Source organism: Diabrotica virgifera, chromosome 1 (assembly GCF_917563875.1).
Source record: "Diabrotica virgifera virgifera chromosome 1, PGI_DIABVI_V3a".
NCBI classification, from domain to species: domain Eukaryota; kingdom Metazoa; phylum Arthropoda; class Insecta; order Coleoptera; family Chrysomelidae; genus Diabrotica; species Diabrotica virgifera.
The window spans coordinates 263,149,619-263,171,281 of NC_065443.1; the positions used below are offsets into that span (position 1 = coordinate 263,149,619).

Sequence of the window (21,663 nt, forward strand, 5' to 3'; positions counted from 1 at the left end):
TGAATTTATGCGACGATTGACGATCCACTGTTTTAAAGATTGGTTGAACAGATGTTGCCAGTTGTATGGTCCTCACTATGTGTATCGTAAGTTATTCAACAGGGCATAGAATATACATGGTTAGAAAATATACGCCAAAGTCAGCGCCTCTATGCGGAAAATCTCTGAACTAAAAATTGATGTGGACCATACAAAGTGAGGTCCCACTTTTTTTTGTAAAAAAACAGTGTTTGCTATCAGTACATGTCTACGAAAAAGTCTTACATTGATTGACAAAGTGAGGTCCGTATACTGGACCTCACTTTGTATAGGACCTCACTTCAACCGCAGTTTCTTTTGATATGTGGCTCACTTCATACGCTGGGAGTAAATATATATATATATATATATATATATATATATATATATATATATATATATATATATATATATATATGTATATATATATATATATATATATATATATATATATATATATATATATGTATATATATATATATATATATATATATATATATATATATATATATATATATTGATACATGTATCCATGTGACTTCCAAAGTAGATTCTCGTAATACGTTGTTACTTCATATATACCGTTATGACTTCCGATTTCGGAAGTCACAACGTTTTGCCTATATTTTTACGAATTTGGCTACTAGATGGTATCAGAAGGCTTATATTAAAAATTTCGCTGGAAGTCATATCGTATCTAACATACTCATAAGATCAGATTTTAGTTCGACGGTATATCACCAGCGCTAGTGTCGCTCCCGTGCTACTATACAGGTTATGTACACAACGCGTAGCGTCTTCCGTATACCACACCGCTCGGTGTGACTTCCGTTTTTTGGCAACCCTGTGTAACGGTTTCCAGACATTTATCTGTTGTAGATTCGCGGTCCTAATCGTACTTAGTGTTTTGTGTGCCTTTTGTTTTTAAACATGAATAATAGCAGATCTGCTTTACTTTTAAAGTTAGCCTTAAATGAAGGTACAATAAGTGATTATATATCTCTATAATTATATATTTTCTGTACTTATTTCAATCTATAATATTTACTTACCTATTTACTTATATAAATTCATTTTTCTCGTGTTTTTGTTTACTTCCTTTTTTACAATGAACTTCTAATTTAATCTACACTCACCGGCACGAAAAATGGGCACCCTAAAAAAATGGGTAATTTTTGATGTCTCGTATCTCCCAAACCTTTGGTCCGATGTAAGTAATGTTTTTAATATGTTATAGCCTTATTATTTAACAATATAGCTATGATAACATTGTTGATAGACAGGTAAATTTTCATTGTATACCGGGTGTACCAATCAAACTGGGTTTTTTTCTCAATTTTCACAACACCCTGTGGAATATTCTAGCCTTTATAAAATATTTAAATTAAAGCCTAACTATAGCTCCAGGTTTTATTAACATTCTGTTTTTTTATTCATTCGCTTACGTTGGATAATAAAAAAGTTAAGGACTTTAACAACTAGCCATGTTCTTTATCGATACAGGTGTTTCTAAATATAAGTGCGACAAATTTTAAGGGGAAATTTCTGCATGAAAGAATAATGATCGTTTGGCAAAATAATTTTATATTTGCAAGCATTTGCGGACATAGCTTTCTTTATCAAGTAAACGATCATTATTTTTTCATGCACAATTACCCCTTAAAGTTTGTCGCACTTATTTAGAAACACCATGTATTGATAAAGAACATGTTTAATTGTTAAAGTCCCTAACTTTTTTATTATCCAACATAAGCGAATGAATAACAAACAGAACATTAAGAAAACCTGGGGCTATAGTTGGGTTTTAATTTCAATATTGTATAAAGGCTAGAATATTCCACAGAGTGTTGTGAAAATTGAAAAAAAAACCAGTTTGATTGGTACGCCCAGTATACAATGATAATTTACCTGTCTAGAAACAATATTATTACAGCGATATAGTTAAAGAATAAGGCTATAACATATTAAAGAAATACTTAAATCGGAGAATAGGTTTAGGAGATACGAGCCATCAAAATGACCTATTTTTTGGGGTGCCCGTTTTTCGTGACGGTGAATGTATCTATTAAATAATCTAAATTATTTTTAAAAATCTTATTAAAAGCTTAAATACAAGAAATGTAGGTAAATGTTCTCATTTAACGAAATTTCCGAAAATTGTGTATTTTTTTGACCCAGGTAGGCTGAAAAATCGATTTTATAGTTATTTTTATTTCGAAAGTAATAAAACGTGTAAAAATTACAAAAAAATTGAATGTACAATTACAATTGAATGGAATTAAATACATGATAAAATGAATCAAGAGCGATAAAAAGTTTAAAGTAATAAATTCTAGTAATAATATAAAATACAGTAAACTCTCTCTTAAGGGGGTAGACGCAAAATCTCTGTCCAATGCTATTTAAATACATTTATTTTTTTCGAATCCTGAGAAAACTAATAAATATTTTTTAAAACATACACCCAGAATGAAAGATAACATTATTACGGGGGACCGAAAGTCCCTTAGAATAAAAAAAAGTTTCTTTTGAATGAAATATTCGAAATTAAAAATCACACTAACTTTTCTCTTGTTTTTTCATCCCATTATCTTTATTAAAATAAACATATATTAGGTATATAAGTTATTAAAATAAACATTATATAAGTTTTCAGCGACTTTATGCCCTCGGTAATAATGTAAGCTTCCATTCTGCGTTTAAATTTTTCAAAAATACTTATTAGTTTTCTCAGAATTCGAAAAAAATTAATGCATTTAATTAGCACTGGACTAAGATTTTGCGCCTATCCCCAACGAGCACCTCCTCTATACGGACGGTATTTAAAACAAAATTCATTTGCCGATATACTGAGCCTGTACTCTTCCGGACAATCCCTTAAAATGATGTGTACCTAAATGAAAAAAAAAATACATAGATATTTTTTCCAAATATTTTAGAATACAAAACTACAATATTTATATTTTATTATTTCAAATTAACACAGAGATGACAACGAGTGATATTTGATAACTGTTTACCTTATCAGCAGTAGGTAATAAAAATCTGGTTCTAGTGTGGGATCCGTCATTAAAATATTTTGTGTGTCGGTCATTAAAAGAAATGTGACACCATAACGCGTTGCTCTAATAATACTTTAACATTGATATTATGTTGTGACTAAAAATGTTAACGGAATGTCTGCTTGGCAAAAGAAAACATCGGCACAATATCAATTTTCTTCTTTGATATGTTACCTATGTGTATGCCAAATTTCATGTCAATCTTAAGTGGTTTTTTAAAATTTATGGGTTTTGCAATATTTACCGTCAGCGAACGGACTAATAGAAGAGGATCCGATATAAGGCCGATCTGCATCGATCTATTTAATGGATAACAATAATTATTGGATATGTAATTTAGTATGTTAACAATTATAAAAAACAAGGGGTGCATGATCTAATTTTCTTCTGACTATAATCAATTAATAATTAATAAATGACTTTTATCTACTCTATGTCATATTATAATATATAAATTTTTAGTTTGTGAAAACTGTCATTATAGATAGCAGTGCTTTAAAGTAAGCATGAAGTAACAATGTATTTTAAATGGGATTTACTTTTTCTCACTGTTTTTGACACACTTTCATATAATTAAATATTCTTTCTTAACTTTCGCGTTTCATGGTGATGACATCTTCTTTTTCTTCAAGTGCCATCTCCGCGAAGGAGGTCGGCAATCATCATAGCTATTCGGACCTTGGAGACGGCTGCTCTGAAAAGTTCGTTTGATGTACATCCGTACCATTCTCTCAGGTTGCGCAACCACGATATTCTGCGTCTCCCTATGCTTCTTTTTCCTTGAATCTTTCCCTGCATAATGAGTTGTAGCAAGTTGTATCTCTCTCCACGTGTAATATGTCCGAGATATTCCAATTTTCTGGTTTTAATTGTATTTAAGACTTCCATTTCTTTATTCACCTTTCTCAGAACCTCTTTGTTTGTGACGTGTTCTGTCCATGATATTTTTAGAATTCTTCTATATACCCACATCTCGAATGATTCCAGTTTTTTCATTGATGCCGCATTCAAGGTCCAAGCTTCCATTCCGTAAAACAGAGTCGAGAAAACGTAGCACCTAGCCAACCTTATTCTTAGCTCTAACCTTAGATCTCTTGTGCAGAGCACAAGAGAGGTGATGACATAATGAGCAATAAATTACAAAAAAAAAATTGACAGTTTTGTGGTTTGAAAGAAATTAGAATTTTTATATGTCACAGTTCTAAGAATTGTAGAATAGAAATGAATTCCAGTGACGAAGAGTTACAGTATTTTTATTTGTTTATCGTAGATAAAATAAATATTGTATGAAATTGTGCGTGAAGTATTTTTGCGAACTTACGCGATGTATAGCACTCACTCCGTTTCATAAATAACTATTTTCATATATTAAAAAAAAAATGTTTCGACCCGGGTAGATATTATTCCAGATTTTCAGATTTGGGCACAGAGTTGGATTGTTGGGGCATATATGGAGAGCAGGTAGCGCAACAACTATAAACTCAATTTTACAATGGAGACCCGGAGTTAGAAGGAGACGCGGAGGAACTAGAATAAATGGTTACAGGAATTAAAGGAAGATTTATATAGGGCAGGAATTAGAGACTAGCAGAAAAACAAAAGAGGATAGAAAGAAATGGAGAAGCATAGTCAATAGTATCGAGTAGCAGATTGGGAAAAATCTGCTCGAAAAAGATGGATCTAGATAGCTTTTTAACGGGTAATCCCCACCTGGAGGGTTTAGCCATTTAATTTTTTATTACATATTATTATTGGTACATCAAAAATTAAAAGGACGGTGCCTGTAATAAAATCTAAAATATTAAAATTTTCTATAAGTTCAAATTTATTTATTAACATTTTTGATATAATTTTCATAAATAAATGACTTACTATTAACACTTTTTTAATTAATTCCAATAAATCCATTTTACAGCAATAATAATATATTAGTATTTTTGTTAAAATAAATATCAATCATATTATCATAAATAACACAGGTTTACAAAAAAAACTAAATTTCGGACAATTTGACGAAACCATATGACAAGGGGGTTTTTGGAGTGGCTGATCACAAATCCGGGGTCTGCTCACCTCTATCGCGTCAGGTAAAGGTCATTTCAAGGTCAAATCAAGATAAATCGACAGTCGCTCTGAAAAAGTATATTAGGGGGTTCTTGGGGTCGCTGAAGATGAATCCGGAGTCCGCTGACCTCTATCTCGTCTAGTTCAACGTCATTTTAAGGTCAAATCAACATAAATTGACACAATTGCTCTGAAAGTATAGGGAGTTTTGGGGTCGCTGATCATGAAAACTGCGGTCCGTTGAGCTCTACTACGTCATGTAAAGGTCATTTCAAGTTCAAATCAGGAGGAGTTAACAAAATTGATTTGACCTTGAAATGGCCTTTACCTGACGTGGTTGAGCTCAACGGGCCCCAGTTTTGTGATCAGGGACCCCAAAAACACCCTAATATACTTTTTCACAGCGATTGTGTTGATTTATCTTGATTGGACCTCGAAATGACCTTCAGCTACACGTGATAGAGGTCAGCGGATCCTGGATTCGTTATAAGCGACCCCAAAACCCTCCTAATATACTTTTTCAGAGCGACTGTCGATTTATCTTGATTTGTCCTTGAAATAACCTTTACCTGACGTGATAGAGGTTAGCGAACCCCGGATTCGTAACCAGCGACCCCAAAAACCCCCCTAGTCATATGGTTTCGTCAAATAGTCCGAAATGTATTTTTTTGTAAACCTGTATAATCAAAAGAATATCAATATTTTAATTTAAATAGACAACTTTAAAACACAGACAACTGTATTCACAGTAAAAGTTTCAAAAGATCACACATTACGCTCAAAATAGGAGGTAAATCTAGCAGACGAGTCGTTGTGACTTCCAAAATATGACAACACCGCTGGAAGTGACAACACGCCTTGAACTACCCTATATATGGAAGCCGTAACGTATGCTGTACGCTTCGGTATATACGTATATATATACAAAATTTATTTTGGTAAATCCTTTCCCCTCAATAGGTAGACCCATTTTATAAGCCCCCCTTTTACCAAATACACAATTTTTAAAAAATAATTCCTAGTAGAAAAGGTGGAGGTCGGACAGCCTCTTCTGTATACCGGAAGTCACAACTTAACGTGCATCTATATATATATATATATATATATATATATATATATATATATATATATATATATATATATATATATATATACATCCCGCTATCAAACGGACTTCCGTTACATATGCTAGCATTGGGCGTCCACCTTAATAACTAACTTATTGCGATATTTCTGAATGTATAAGAGCTAATAATGGTATTGAATTTTGTATACATGGCTCGGTTATATAAAAATAGGGATACTAATTTTTTCAAGAATATTCTTTAACATGTAATCTTAGGTCCGTTTACAATCCGATATTTGGACGTCGAGATGTATATAAATTTGACTTATTGCCGTCATCGAAAGTCCGGCAGTGTTGTCGTTTGTTACCGTTTTAGCAGATCTAAATATTATTATTTAAAATATACGGACGTCTAATGATCGGCATTCGGAACCTTCATAATGTTAGTTCCGTTAGCTGATTATAAACAAAAAGTATAGTAAAGACATTTTTAAGATTCAATGAAATTTATTCAGTAAACTATAACGAAAATGGAAGTACATACAAAATTAAAAAAACTTAAAATAGGAAATTATTTTATGTAGGTAAAATAAAAAAACAAAATAATTTAACGTAACCTTAACACTTCTTGCAATATAAATTTTGAACAAAAACTTTAATCTTGGTCCAATTTTTATTAGCTAAGATTTCCGGGTTGGCCTTGATCAGTTCTTCACATTCATGTCTTTTTGGAGGTTTTTTATTTCGAATGTGATTTACAAAAAACTTGGAAACTATCTTCTTTTGATGTTCTGTCCATTTTATTCTTATAATTGGATTGCGACTTGTCAAGTTTTTCTGATCTTTTGTATTTTCTTCCGAGTTAGGTTCTTTGTTTACATCATTCTCCAATTCTGTTTCTTCTAACATACTCTGTGGTTCAATTTCCGGAAAATCATCTTCTATTGCAGTTTCATTTCCAAGATCATCTTCTAAGTTAATATCTATTTCGTCTATTGATTTCCCTTTAAAATTTGCTGCTAACCCTTGTTCCATTAATAATAGAATTTTAGCAACTTTAGATGACTGGTACACATCTTGAGGTAAACGGTAGAAATTCTTATGCGTACCAGGAGTATGCCCCATGAAACTTGATAATTGTTCTAGGTCAGACTCTGTCATATTAAAGATTTGAGATAAGGTGGCCAAATGCTTTCTGAGACGAGTAGAAGTTAATGCGTCATATCTTTCAGCACCACTACTTTTGGCGTATTTTGCAAGAATTTTATATCCAACAATATGGTGTTGGCTATGTGGAGGTGCAAATAAATATTTATTTGTTTGGTCAACTACATTAGGTCTAGCTTTTAGTAGAATCGTTATGTCTTCTTGGACATCAATACTGAATAGAACTGGAACACCTCTGTGTCTTTTACCTGGTATAACAACTCGTCTAAACCTCTTTAATAAAATTTTTTCTGTTGGAGAGACTACGTCGAAAAACTCTTCATAATGTTGTCCTTCATTTTGAATACATTTTTCATAGGTTTCAAGTAACAACCTTTGTAGCTCACCGGGGCGTCTTCTATTTAATAGTATTACTCGACAATAAACTGTTTCTAGCAATATTCTGTATGCCTCTTTATTATTTATATCCTCTAGTATTTTATCCTTTGCAAGTTTTGACTTCATTGTCAAATAGTCTTTAAGTTTTTTTAGGTCAGTCGCCAAAGGCACTATGGTAATTTTATTCCATTTATTTGTACTTAAATTATTTGCAGCTTCTGTGGATATATCATATTTCCAATTAGCTGATATTAATTGGGACATTGTTTTAATAGCTGCCTCTGCTTCTGCTACAGACACTGTTGAGTATATATCTTTACGTTTTAAAGCGAACACCAAAGCTAAGTCACAGCACTGCTTTAAAGTTGTAGAAATATTCATTGCAAAAGTTGGTGATTTAAAACATTCTTTTGTTTTGTCATAGTTAGCAACAATTTTGGTTGCCTCAATTAGAATATCATAATACTTAGGCTGTAATAAATCCATCAAAGATTTTACCGATTTATTAATGACCCTTATAGCAATTAATAATCTGGCTAATTCACGCATCTTTCGTGATGCAACATCGACAAAATGACTTTCGCGATGAACTTTTATATACCTTGATCCAAATGCACAAATAAGACTATCATTCTGGGCAATAACTGAAATTTTGTCTGGCCGCATTTTTGGAAAAACTTTCATTATAAGATCATCATCTGTAATTATTCGTTTAAAATATCTTCGAGTGCAATCAGTTAAATTACCATCAATATTTGGATTTTCTTTACAATTTTTTTTATGTCGCCATAACTGTCTGGGTGCATAAAAGCCATAACAGTATATGCAAGGAATAGCCTTTTCTTTGTCAAGAGGATTAAGAGGCCTTTTTACAGCTTTGTAACACGTTTCAGAATTTCGTAAGTAATTGCCTTTTTTTCTTAGACTAGTAATTAAATCCTTTCGTTCTTTACTTTTCACTGGTTTAGATAGAATTCTCTGAACTTCTACTTCTCCAGAATGATTTCTACAAATATGTCTTGCAAAGTTAAGTACTAAACCTTCACAGAAGTAGCAGAAATCCCTATCAACTGGTTTCTTTTTTTGTTTCGGTTTGCTTCTTGCCTAAAAGTATACAATAGGTTACAAAAGTATTGAATTAATATAGGATGTAGTAAAAATATTTGGCAAAAAAGAAAAAAGTAAGAACAATGATGCACACATTTTCACATTTTCTATTTATTACATGTCAGAAAAAAAATTTCTACAACCGTTTAATAACATGCTCATTATTCACTTTTTGTAAATAGATAATAACACCCATTATTTTACAGGTAAGTAATAGTTCATTACTCACGGGTCATTACTCGCGGGCTGAAGTTAGGTTCAAGTGGTGCATGCCGTTTTTAATTATTAGTCTTATATAATCTGCAAATAAAATTACTTAAACTTGTTAATTTAATACAATAATTATTACAATTTATATCAATAATTAACTTCGAAAAAATTTTAAAGGATTTTAACTGTAACAATGGGTCAGTATAATAATATGTTTTACTTTTATACCTTGTGTAGGTACTATAAATTTTGACGTTTATCATTTTGAATAACAGTGACATTAGCGTATTTGCTGTATTTATTGGAATTTATAACTTATCTGGAGTTTATTTTATAAAGTTTTATTGTGTTAAATATATATTAGCATATTATATATAGTTAAATATAGATTTACGTTATACCTCTATAGACTACATCCATCGATAATAGCCATTTCCTGTTTATTATAAAAACAGTAGGTACAGTAGGTCTATAACAAAAATTTGTTATTTATAGAAAAAGACAGCAAATACAAAATAAGTGATTGATGTGATCGTTCATGGGTATTCTTTCATTTTTCCGACTGTATGCTATTTGCATTATATTCAAATATAAAATGGTTCACTTCGAAAAAATGCAATTTTGGTATAAACTTACTTTTATAAAATCATGCAACTAAATATCTGCATTTATCAAGGGGGTAGTTTATTGTAGAAAATCGAGAAATACGCGGAAACATGAAAAAGACCTATAAAAGCAATAAAAGAATATGAAATATTTGAGGGGTAAGAAGGGGTATTTGAAACAGGCTAGCGCTAGTAATAGTCCAATATTTGTGGATTCAAACCAAGAACAAGGTACTTTAGAACCTTCATTTAAGCCACAATAATAGTTTGAAAAGACGTATATGACATAATTTTGAGTAAAATGTTTACTATAAATCAGAGGGCAATAGATACAAATCCCTACATATCATCATTTACTTCCTTATTCGAATTCGTATTTCTTGGCAAAAACTGTACATAATTAGAATAAGTTACCTGAAAGTTATCACCATTTTGACTGCCTGAATTAGAAGCATATTCCTTAGAAGAAAATTCATTATTTTCAATAGATAAAACAGTTTCACATTCCTGGTCTAATTCAACCGATTTATTTTCATGAACTGTAATTGATCCTGTATTGCTGACTAGTGAAGAAACTTCCTTTTTGTTTTTAAAGTATTCCAAAATCGGAAATTCTTCATCCTAAAATATAAGGCTTTATTAAATTCATTAATATCGACAACCTTCAGGAATAAAATATCCTTAGTCCTTTTTTTAATAAAAAGGGAGAACATTTTGCCAAACAAATAATTTCATGATTTATTTAATTATAAAATTTTATACTTAGTGCAAAATACATATTAAATACTAACCTCAACATCAGATGGATAATAATCTGGGTCAAACTCAGAAAAATCTGAGAAGTCAGACAAGATTTCGGTATTGTTATTAAGCAAACTATTGTCTCCATTTTGATACAGATCGGAGTCTTCTGTCAATCCAAATATTTCTGTAGGTATCTATTAAAAGAAGTAAACAATATTAATAAAATATAGCCGATTTCAAAAGTCCGTACAGTAATAAATTGTAATAATATTTAACACAATTTTGTCATAATGACAACAGTTTTATAGATACATATGCGAGCAATTGGTCTTAATTGATTATAGATGATATCGAAATTCTTCAGTTTTAGGATTAACTCACTAATTTATTTAAAAAGTAATTCAAAAATGTCCTTAAGGAAGCTAACAAAAATCATAAATTGTTAAGTGGCTTTAATTTTACTTTCGCAAAAGTAAGCACTACAAGTTGTTAATAATAAAAAGTTTTTCACGCGTTACAACTGTCCATCCCTCAAAGAGTATCATATACTGCTATATTATATAAATATTATATAGTGTGATGAAGATATGTAAAATTATACCGGATAGTCGCAGAATTCAATTTATAACAAGAGAAAGCAGAGCAAAGGTGGACCTCACAAGGAACCTTCACAAAAATTTGGAAGAATAACTGGAAATAATCAATAAAGTAAATGCACTATTAGAAAAAAAGGTACATTTATTTATTTTGATAAGGAAATTCCAACAATCAAAAAAGTACATGCTGGTCTGCAAGAAGTTACTGAACAGTTTTACACCTTCATTTCTATATAGGGTGAGGCAGATAACTGGCCTATTAGAAATATCTCAAGAACTAAAAGCAACAGAATCATGAAAATTAAAATATAGGGGTTTTGAAGAATGGTCTATTAAATGAAAATATTTTCGTCTCTTTGCAACTTCCGGTTATACCTTCGTTTTTTAAATGGTACACCCTGTATATTTTTACATTTTTGGTTTTTCCTCAATATCTTCTTTCTTAAAATATGAGGTTTTGTAATAATATACAGTATATTTTAAAAGATATTTACGTTTTTTTATTAATTTCGTAGCAATATGCACACCCTGTAGAATTGTAACAGTTTGACATTAAAAACTCTGCTTACGTTCAAGTGATTTTTAATGTAGTCTACTATTGTTAAGAATCATTAGTAGGTATAGCTAATTTTGAAATTTTAGTATACAGGGTTGGTCGAAACTCGGAATGAATATTTTCTGAGTTTTCTTAAATGAAACACCCCGTATTTTAGTATTGTAACGAAATGATATTTTATGGTACTTTTTTATTTTATAAGTATTCCCTATACCTAATTGCTTTAATTTGTGAGTTATTGGTGATTCAAGCTAAACATTAATTGCAAAAAAAAATACGTAAAATTTTATTAGGTTGGCTGTGAAAAAATTCAATCACAAATAATTTTTCAGAAATAAGTACATATTAATCCAGACTGATCCTTAAAATTACCAATAATGGTTTAGCAATCAAAATACCTACGTAATTAAGATTGTTGGTGTGATTAACAATTAAGCACAAATTAAAGCAGTTAGGTATAGGGAATGCTTAAGAAATAAAAAAGTACCATAAAATATCATTTCATTACAATACTAAAATACATGGTGTTCCATTTAAGAAAACTCAGAAAATACTCATTCCGAGTTTCGACCAACCCTGTATACTAAAATTAAAAATTTAGCTATACTAATGATTTTTAACAATAGTAGACTATATTAAAAATCATTTGAACGTAAGTAGAGTATTATATGTCAAACTACTACAATTCTACAGGGTGTGAATGTTGCTACAAAATTAATACAAAAACCTGATTATCTTTTAAAATACCCTGTTTAATATTACAAAGCCTCATATTTTAAGAAAGAAGACATCGAAGAGAATCCAAAAATGTAAAAATATACAGGGTGTCCCATTAAAAAAAACGAAGTTATAAGTAACTTCCGGTATAACCGTAAGTAGCAAATAGATGAAAATATTTTCATTAAACAGATTACTCTTCAAAACCCCTTAATTCAAATTTTCATGATTCTGTTTTCTTTAGTTCTCGAGATATTTCTAATAGGCCCTTTATTTGCCTCACCCTGTATAGGTCTGGACCCAGCGTATGAAAAAAAAAGTTGAATAATAGCTGAAAATTTGTTAATAGCTTAAGGGTGTCTAGTCGGATAAACTTTGATATATGGGAACACTGAACAGGGGCAGTTTTAATTGTGGAACAGGTTAAAAAATTGGAACGATCACACCACGAAAACGGCACATTTATTTTGTCCAACAGAACAGACTTAAACTCTCCGAACAGAGATTAAACTCTCATGCAAAAATCAGACTGCTATTTATCACCAAATGGGCGTTTTAATGAGTGGAACATGTAGAATATGTCAAATGACAGGAATTATGACAGGTAATAAATAGCAGTCTGATTTTTGCATGAGAGTTTAATCTCTGTTCGGAGAGTTTAAGTCTGTTCTGTCGGACAAAATAAATGTGCCGTTTTCGTGGTGTGGCCGTTCCAAATTTTTAACCTGTTCCACAATTAAAACTGCCCCTGTTCCAGTGTTCCTATATATCAAAGTTTATCCGACTAGACACCCTTAAGATATTAACAAATTTTCAGCTTGCTATTAATCACGTTTTTTTTTCATAAGCGGGATCCAGACCTAATATTGTAATACTGTAAAATCACAATGTTGCGTCTTACAGATTTACTAATTGTCAAATTGTTTGTCAAAAATTTCTATGACGCGCAAAACAAAGAGCAACTGTTAAACTCAACAATCTTAACTCAATTTTATCCAAAAAACTTCTTCCTATATAATTTCCATTTTGTTATATTTGTGTACACTAATCAATGGCTACACTTCTATAGTCGATTCGCTAATCTGAGACACAACTGTCTACACTACAATTACAATAAAAATGTACTATACAGAAATAAAAAAACCAAGACACGTTGAATGTTCGAGGAGCGCTCCTAAATCATGATTTTGGGGTGCTCCTCGTGCTTGTTTATTTCTAGTGCATTTTTATTGTGATTGTAGTGTAGACAGTTGTGTCTCAGATTAGCGAATCGACTATACCTGTGTTCAATCAAACGATACTAAACAAAAAAAAATAACCAATATAGAATATAAATGATATATATTACAGTGCGCTGGATGTTTCGATCTTTACGCGAGCCCTCTTCCGGTGACAGGCATAATTTTGATTTTTTAAATGGGAAAGTTCATCATGTGACACCTCATTTAAAAGCTTTTTAAATACAGATTACAAAAATGTATAATACTTTAATCCTATTTGAAAGCGTAGGCGCAAAATTTCGGTAGAATTCTTTTTAAACGCATTTATTTTTTTCGAATCCGGAAAAAACTAATAAGTATTGTTGAAAAATTTAAACGCAGAGTGAAAGATTACAATATTACCGAGGGCAAAAAGTCCCTTAAAATAAACAAAAAGTTTCTATTGAATGATATATTTGAAACTAAAAATCAGACTAATTTTCTCTATTTTTTCACTCCTGTGACTTATTAAAATAAACATTATAGAAGTTCTCAGGAACTTTCGACCATCGACAATACTGTAATATTTTATTTTGTGTTTAAATTTTTCAAAAATACTTATGTATTAGTTTTCTTAGGATTCGAAAAAAATGAATGCATTTAAAAATAATTCGACCGAAAGTTTGCGACTACGCTCTAAAAAAGGATTAAAATAATAAAAAAGTTAAAGTCTGTCACTTGATGAAGGATTGCGTAAAGTTCAAAACATTGATGCTATAATATACTATGATTATTTTAAAAACCAACCTGTCCGATCGTTTTGCTTATGTGCTAAAAATAAATAAGTTAATATAAGGGGGAGGGGGTAACACTTATTCCAGTGCACTGTATATGGATAAATGGAGGAAATACAGTTTCAAACGTTTGGCAAGAAAAACATATTCAAAGCAGTCGTCAAGCTTTCTTTGAAGGATGGTCTACTGGTGTAAAAGTGTCATCGGGAAAAGGTAGAAGACTTATAATTTTTCATATTCGTTCCTATTGTGAGTTCCGACGGTTTTTTAAAATAATTGTTGCTTTCGTTTGAATATAATATAATGGGTGACTATTACGAAGAGATGAACGTAGATACAGTCGGAAAAATGAAAGAATACCCATGAACGATCACATCACTCACTTATTTTATATTTACTGTCTTTTTCTATAAATTAATAACAAACGTTTGTTGAGACCCATGAACGATCACATCACTCACTTATTTTAATATTTGCTGCCTTTTTCTATAAATTAATAACAAACGTTTGTTATAGAAAAAGACAGTAAATATAAAATCAGTAATTGGTGTGATCGTTTACTGGTATTCTTTCATTTTTCAGACTGTATATACCTACATATGAACAATATGGGGAGAAAATGTTGAAATTTATTCCAGAAGCTTCGGTTATCATAATGGACAATTCCCAATACCATTCTTCAGAACAGTTTCCCATAACTACATAGAGCAAAGCAGGTGCCCGGAAATGGTTAACTAAGAAATACAATCTCTTTTTGGGTTATCCTCATCAGAATGGAACTCATACAAAAATTGCAGGCCAATATACACCTGCCTTGAGAAGACTCAGTGTTCAGGTTACCCTATCACTGCGAATTAAACCTGATAGAGGGTAGAGTATTGTATGCCCAAATGAAAAGTTGAAGTGGAACTGAAGAAAAGGTATTCAATATTTAATTAAAGTAAAAATGAATATGTGGAACATGAGTAACTAATTGGACATCTTTGTTAAGGAGTTAAAAATATAAATGTTACTGCTTAAGATACCTTATCAATGAAGAAGAAGAGAATTAAGATGATGTTATGGATGGATTAGAACGTCATATTATTCCATAACAAATGTGATCAACGATGTTCGAATCCGAATAAGTTCTATATTATGTAAAATAATAAATTATTAAAAATGTTAGTGTATTCTCCATTTTAAGAGAAAAATAAACGCCCAATTACACGCGTATGTATATTTTTAAAACTGTTGTCATTGATGGAAAGTTTTTTTTATATCATTTTTTACTGTACCGGCTTTTAAACGGACACATCAACATATACATATAATATTATGTTGTCGAAATACGATATAATAATAAAAGATTACTTACATCAGCGTCAAGTGATTCATTCCGTTCGACTTCTAAAAAGAAAATAATTGTTTATTGTCTGAACTGGGTACTCTTAAATAATTTACAGAAACGATTCAGAAAAGCAAGATTTAAAATTATATTAAATTTACGGACCTCAACGTTATAATTTACAGAAATAAATAATAATAGTATTATATACAAGGACTTCCAATAACGGTAAAATTTACTTACCAACTGCAGCAGCAAGTATTCTTTTAGTTCTCTGCATAACGCCGTTAACCAACTACCTCTGTAGAACGGCAAGTGAGTAATGATGTGTTTTAGCAATATGTATATCTTTTGGGAACGTTGTCAGATTTCAGGTTGTCCGATTCGCGTATTGTGAAAGTTAGTTAAAATGTATTTATGTATATAATAAAATTCAAACAAAGACCGTAGCGCTACGCGCGAGAACCCGGTGAACTACGATATACGGTTTCGTTCACAAACATGTAAATGGACGTCCAAATTAAAATTGGTGCAAATGGGTTTATACGACCACGGGAAGCTACCTACATTAAAATCACAATTTGGTAATCGGACGTCCGATATACGGTAGTCCGATTACAATCGGACGTCCGAATGATAGTATCAGCACAATGTACGGACGTCTGTTGACTGTAGGATGTATATATATATATATATATATATATATATATATATATATAGCGACCGTTTTACAGCATCATAGGCCGTTTATCGCAATTCGAACGCCATTGTTTTCTATTTTGCCATGAATCTATTTCTATATTTCTTCTGTTCATGGCTATATTGATCCTTTTTTCCCAAGACTTTTTTGGTCTTCCTTTTTTCCTTCTTCTTTTTGGGATCCACCTCTAGGTTTAATGTGTCCGTACCAGGATAGTTGTTTTCTCTCTATCGTATCCGTTAATGTTGTTTCCACCTTCATAATTTCTTTTATTCTATCGGTTCTTACATGATCGTGTAATGTTAATCTACAGCATCTTCGTCAAAAATTGTTCTCTACTGCGTTTATTCGGTTCTGCATTTTCTTATTTATTGTCCAGATTTCTGAGCCATATGTAACTGTACTTTCGATAAATGTTTTATATAGTTGCTTTTTTGTACTTTCTCGTGTATTTTTACTCCATAGTAATGAGTTTATCTGACTTGTGATGGCTCTTCCTCTACCTAATTTTTGTTGTATGTCTGTTTCGTCGTTTCCATCTTCCGTCAATGTAACTCCAGGTATCTATATTCTTTAGTGTTTTTTATTATTTTTCCTTCTAAGTCTAGGTCTTCGCCTGTGCAGCCTATTGTCATATATTCTGTTCTGTTTGTGTTTATTTCCAGACCCCATTCTTCATACTCCTCTATCAGTTTTCGAACCATATAAGCAGCGTCCTCTGTATCCTCCGCTAGAACCACCTGATCGTCAGCAAATAACAAAGTAGTCAGATTACCCTCTTCTATTTGTACTCCCATTTTCTTACATTTTCTGAATCATTTCTTCAGAGCCGTGTTTATATAAATTTTGAAGAGGGTAGGGGACAGGCAGCATCCCTGTCTTAGACCCTTGTTAACCTGAAAGTATTAGTGGTTTAAGGTTGGTAGGGGCTCTTGGAGGCAAAGGAGATTGTCGATAATCCTTTTGCAATAAAACTCTGAGAAATGCCCACTGATTCCCGACTTTAGTTGGGGGTTCTTGGAATAGAACTCAGCTCTGCCAACAAATCCTACTCTCACGTCCACGAAGACATTTATGTCGCGTAACCACTGGGTGCATGGCGTACAATGGGTGTACGGTATGTAGCAGACGAGAGAGGGTGATAGGCAAGTTTCTGGCGCCATAAAACTGGAACATATCGGCTAAGGGTAGAAGGCCCCTACAGAAATCTTCCGGGTCCTCCTAGAATGGGGGTTGGAGCGATGGGTTTGCTCCTCATTCTCCGGAAAAATTATAGTTGCAAAAAATTCGAACAAGCCTCGGATATGGACTGAAACAAACTTACAACGAACACGGCAAAGAAAAAGGTACATGAATTTAGGTTGTTGGAACGTACAAGGAATTCGAACAAAGGATACTGAAGTTTTCAAAGAACTATCAACATACAACATGGATATCGTAGTCCTCAGTGAAACAAAGAAGAAAGGAGAAGGTAACGAAATAAAAGGAGATTATGTACATTTCTACAGCGGAGTCAAAAAAGAAAAACGAGCAAAAGCGGGCGTTTCCATAGCAATCAAGAAACAATATTTGAAAAATATTAAGAACTGGTCTGCCATCAACGAAAGAATAATCACAATGGAACTAAAACCTAATAATAATAGGTATATACGCTCCAAACGATGACGCAACTGCTGACGCGAAAGAAAATTTCTTTGAAGAATTAAGTGAATTAATAAGCAGTTTTGGAAATCGGAAAGGTATATTCCTACTAGGGGACTTTAATGGACGAGTTGGAAGGAAAAAACATAGTGCAGTGATAGGAGACTACTAGGAAGATATGCTAAATGACAATGGCACACGTCTTATAGAACTGTGTCAGCAACATTCATTAAAAATACAAAATGGATATTTTAGACATAAAGACATCTACAAATTCACGTGGGAACAAAGAACAAGGGGGTTAAAATCTATCATTGACTACTGTATAACCAGACAACAATCACAAACAAAAATAATTGACGTCATTATGAAACGAGGTGCAGTCTGTGGATCAGACCACCACTTACTCAAAACCGTAACCTTCATAAAATACAAACATTTAACGCAAAAAGAGGAAAAATCAAGACCTGAGTTTCCATCTAGACAACCTATATATAACCTAGATAGTTTTTACAACGACTCCGTCCCTTGATCCGTCCTTATTTGTTTCATTAGCCCGTAGGTGGGTATGAAGTTTTCGAATATACCCCTAGCTATTGTATGCGCCTCCTTGTCCTGCACCGGGATACTTACTGCGTATTTCGTCAGTTCGCAGAGCATTGTTATGCAATACCGATTTCCTTCTCTGCTCCGTGGGAATGGGCCTACCGTGTCAATATACACTATATCCCATGGTTTCTCGGAAGTGTCCGTTACTACGAATTCCTCTGTATGGCCTTTCTTTGGTTTGTTTACTTGACATTTGTGGCAATTCTTGATATACAGTCTTACTTCGTTTTCCATATTTTTCCATTTAAAATTGGCTTTTAGTTTCTTTATTAGTCTATTATTCCCTACATGGCCTCCAAACATCGGGTGGTTATGATAGGTTTCTATTAATTGCTTTTTTTCTTTTTTCTCCGTTATTGTTCTAGATACTTCGCAAATGCATATTTCTATATTTTTTAATACTTTATTTCCTTTCTCTATAAATTCTGTGATTGTGCAGTTTGTGAAAATAACGTCATTCGTATATATTTTTATTCTTTTGATTCCTCTAGCCTCCGCAAGCTTATTAAGCTTTCCCAACGCTTGACCTAAATCAAAGTTGGTAAAATTGGTAGGCAGTCTTTCGCAAACCCGTATCCTGTTTCTGATCCGTATGTTCATCTCGAGAGAAATACGGTTATCTACAAAAGACAGGATTGGTAGCTTATGTGCTTCTAAATTATTTAGTACCTTCCTTACAGCTTTTCCCTGACTGTGAGCGTTAATCTTTGCTTGATTCGGGACGGGCTTTCCGCACTCTACCTTAGACCCTGCATTTCTTTTTGCTTGGGCCCTTGTTATTGCCAAGATATGAGTATTATCAATATATAAGTCTTTCAGCTGATCCACGGATATTCTTGAAATACTATCCGCGTAGTTATTATTTCCTGTGATGTAGTGTATGTCAAAGTTGTATTCCTCCAAATCTAGCCTAATTCTTGTGAGTTTAGATGTAGGTTCTGTCATGGAGAACAGATGGGTCAATGGTTTGTGATCTGTTTTAATAATAAATTTCGGTGCCCCATATAGATAGCATTTAAAATGATTTATGCCCCAATGTATAGCTAGCAGTTCTTTCATAATTATAGGCTTATTGATTTCACTTTTCTTGAAGGCACGTGATGCATATGCTATGGGTAGATCTATACCATCATAGTTTTGACTCAGAATTGCTGAACATGCTGTATTAGATGCATCCGTTGTCAAAATAAATTGTTTGTTGAAGTCCGGATATTGAAGTATAGGAGGGTTTGTTAATGCCAGTTTTAGCTTCTGAAAAGAATTTTCGCACTCTGTCGACCATTCAAATTTCACTTTTTTCTTTGCCAATCTATTTAGCGGTATACAAATTTCTGCAAATTTCCTAATAAATCGTCTGTAATAATTACAAAAAGCTACAAATCTTTTTGCTTCATCAGCGTTTGTAGGGGTAGGATAATTCTCAATTACCGAATATTTTGCTTTATCTGGTCGTACGCCGTCTTGAGATAAATCATGCCCTAAGTAAGTAACCTCTTTTCGGAAGAATTGGCATTTTTCAGGATTTAGCTTTAGGTTGAATTTCCGGCATGTTTCGAATACCTTTCTTAAGTTAGTTAAGTGATGATTTTCTGATATGCCTATTACAACTATATCGTCCATATATAGGAATGCTTTTTCGGGTGTCAATCCTGAGAATGCTATCGACATCATTCTTGAAAAGCTATTTGGGCTTATGTTTAACCCAAACGGTAATCTTGTGTACTGAAATGATCCTTTCTCTGTACTGAAGGAGGTGTATTTTCTTGAGGCTTTTTCTAGTGGGATTTGGTGGAAACCTGACATTAGGTCCAGGACTGAAAACCACCTAGATCTTCCTAATTGATCTAGAATTGCATCTATGCGCGGTAACGGGAATTTATCTGTGACTAACTTCTTATTAAGTTGTCTAAAATCAATGCACAATCTCCACGCCTTGCTTCCGTCTATTGATTTTTTAGGTACTAAAACTACTGGACTGTTGTATTCCGACGTTGAAGGTTCTACGATACCTTGCTTTAGCATTTTGTTTACTTGCGCGTTGACTTCCGATGTTTGAAAATGTGGGGTACGATAATTTTTAATATATACTGGGGTAGTATCCTTCACCCGTAGCTTCTGTTCGTAAAAATTATTATGTGTTAATATGTCGTCTTTTAATGCAAAGATGTCTGCAAAATCTTCACACAAGGCTACTAGTTTCTCTTTCGTATACTCAGGAACTTCTAGATTCAGTGATTCCTGCAATATTTTCTTCCTGTTTTCCATAACATTCTCCACCTTATATATGTTGAATAGGTTCAGCTCCAATGTTTTGATGTCATTTGTATTGATAATCGCACTCTCATAGTTTGTATTCAAAATTTTGATATATGGGTTTCTCCTTGAAATGATCGATCTTGCTATGAAAACTCCTTGTATAATTTCCTGTTGTTCTACGACTATATTATCATTTATACCTTTAAATCCATTGATTAATCTATAAATTTCGCATCTCGGTGGAATTGCTATGTTGTTCTGATTTGTGTTATCAAGAATATTAAAACTAATGTAATAATCGTCGTCAGTTTTTACGTGTAGTTTCAGGTTGGAATAGTCTAACATACATTGATATTTGGTTATGAAGTCTCTCCCGATTATTCCATCTGTGGGTATCGGAAAGTCTTTCCTAACTACCTGGAAGCTATGAAGAAAAGTGTTTCCATTTATGTTTAGTAAAGTGTCTACTCTCCCTAACGTTTGTAATTCTCCTTGCGTAACTCCCTTTATTTTGACTATTGAGTTTCTTTGTATTGCTTGGCGTGGGAAATCATCCTCAATTTTTAATAAGGAAATATCTGCTCCTGTATCCAGTATAAATGTGTGTATTTTATTCGATATTTTTGTGTAAATTTCTACAAAGTTAGAGAGTGTTAAGTCAAAGTTGTAAATATAATGGCTACTTTCTTTTGTGAGACGGTTGGGATTGACCCTAACCCTATTTCCATTCAAAACCCCAACTGCGTTTCCTCATGCGAATTTTCGCTTGTACTCTCGCTTTCGCAAGTTCTAATATTGGCATTATTTGCTCTGTTAAAATTTGATCTACTGTTTCCCCTATTATAAT

At 32.5% G+C, this 21,663-nt stretch overlaps 1 protein-coding gene across 1 annotated transcript; it reads right to left on the reverse strand.

Annotated features, from left to right (window-relative positions):
- Positions 1-6,772: 6,772 nt before the first annotated feature.
- Positions 6,773-16,271, reverse strand: LOC126883959 (uncharacterized). The gene is made up of 4 exons (XM_050649730.1): positions 15,641-16,271; positions 10,469-10,615; positions 10,092-10,298; positions 6,773-8,859 (listed from the first exon to the last, which is right to left on the reverse strand). Exon 4 carries the CDS (start codon positions 8,437-8,439, stop codon positions 6,829-6,831), a length of 1,611 nt encoding a protein of 536 aa, XP_050505687.1. The 5' UTR covers positions 8,440-8,859; positions 10,092-10,298; positions 10,469-10,615; positions 15,641-16,271; the 3' UTR covers positions 6,773-6,828.
- Between the last annotated feature and the right edge of the window lie 5,392 nt (positions 16,272-21,663).

Excerpts from the sequence above, each read along its gene's own strand:
- LOC126883959 (XM_050649730.1), bottom strand. The coding sequence starts at position 8,439 with ATGAAAGTTTTTCCAAAAATGCGGCCAGACAAAATTTCAGTTATTGCC.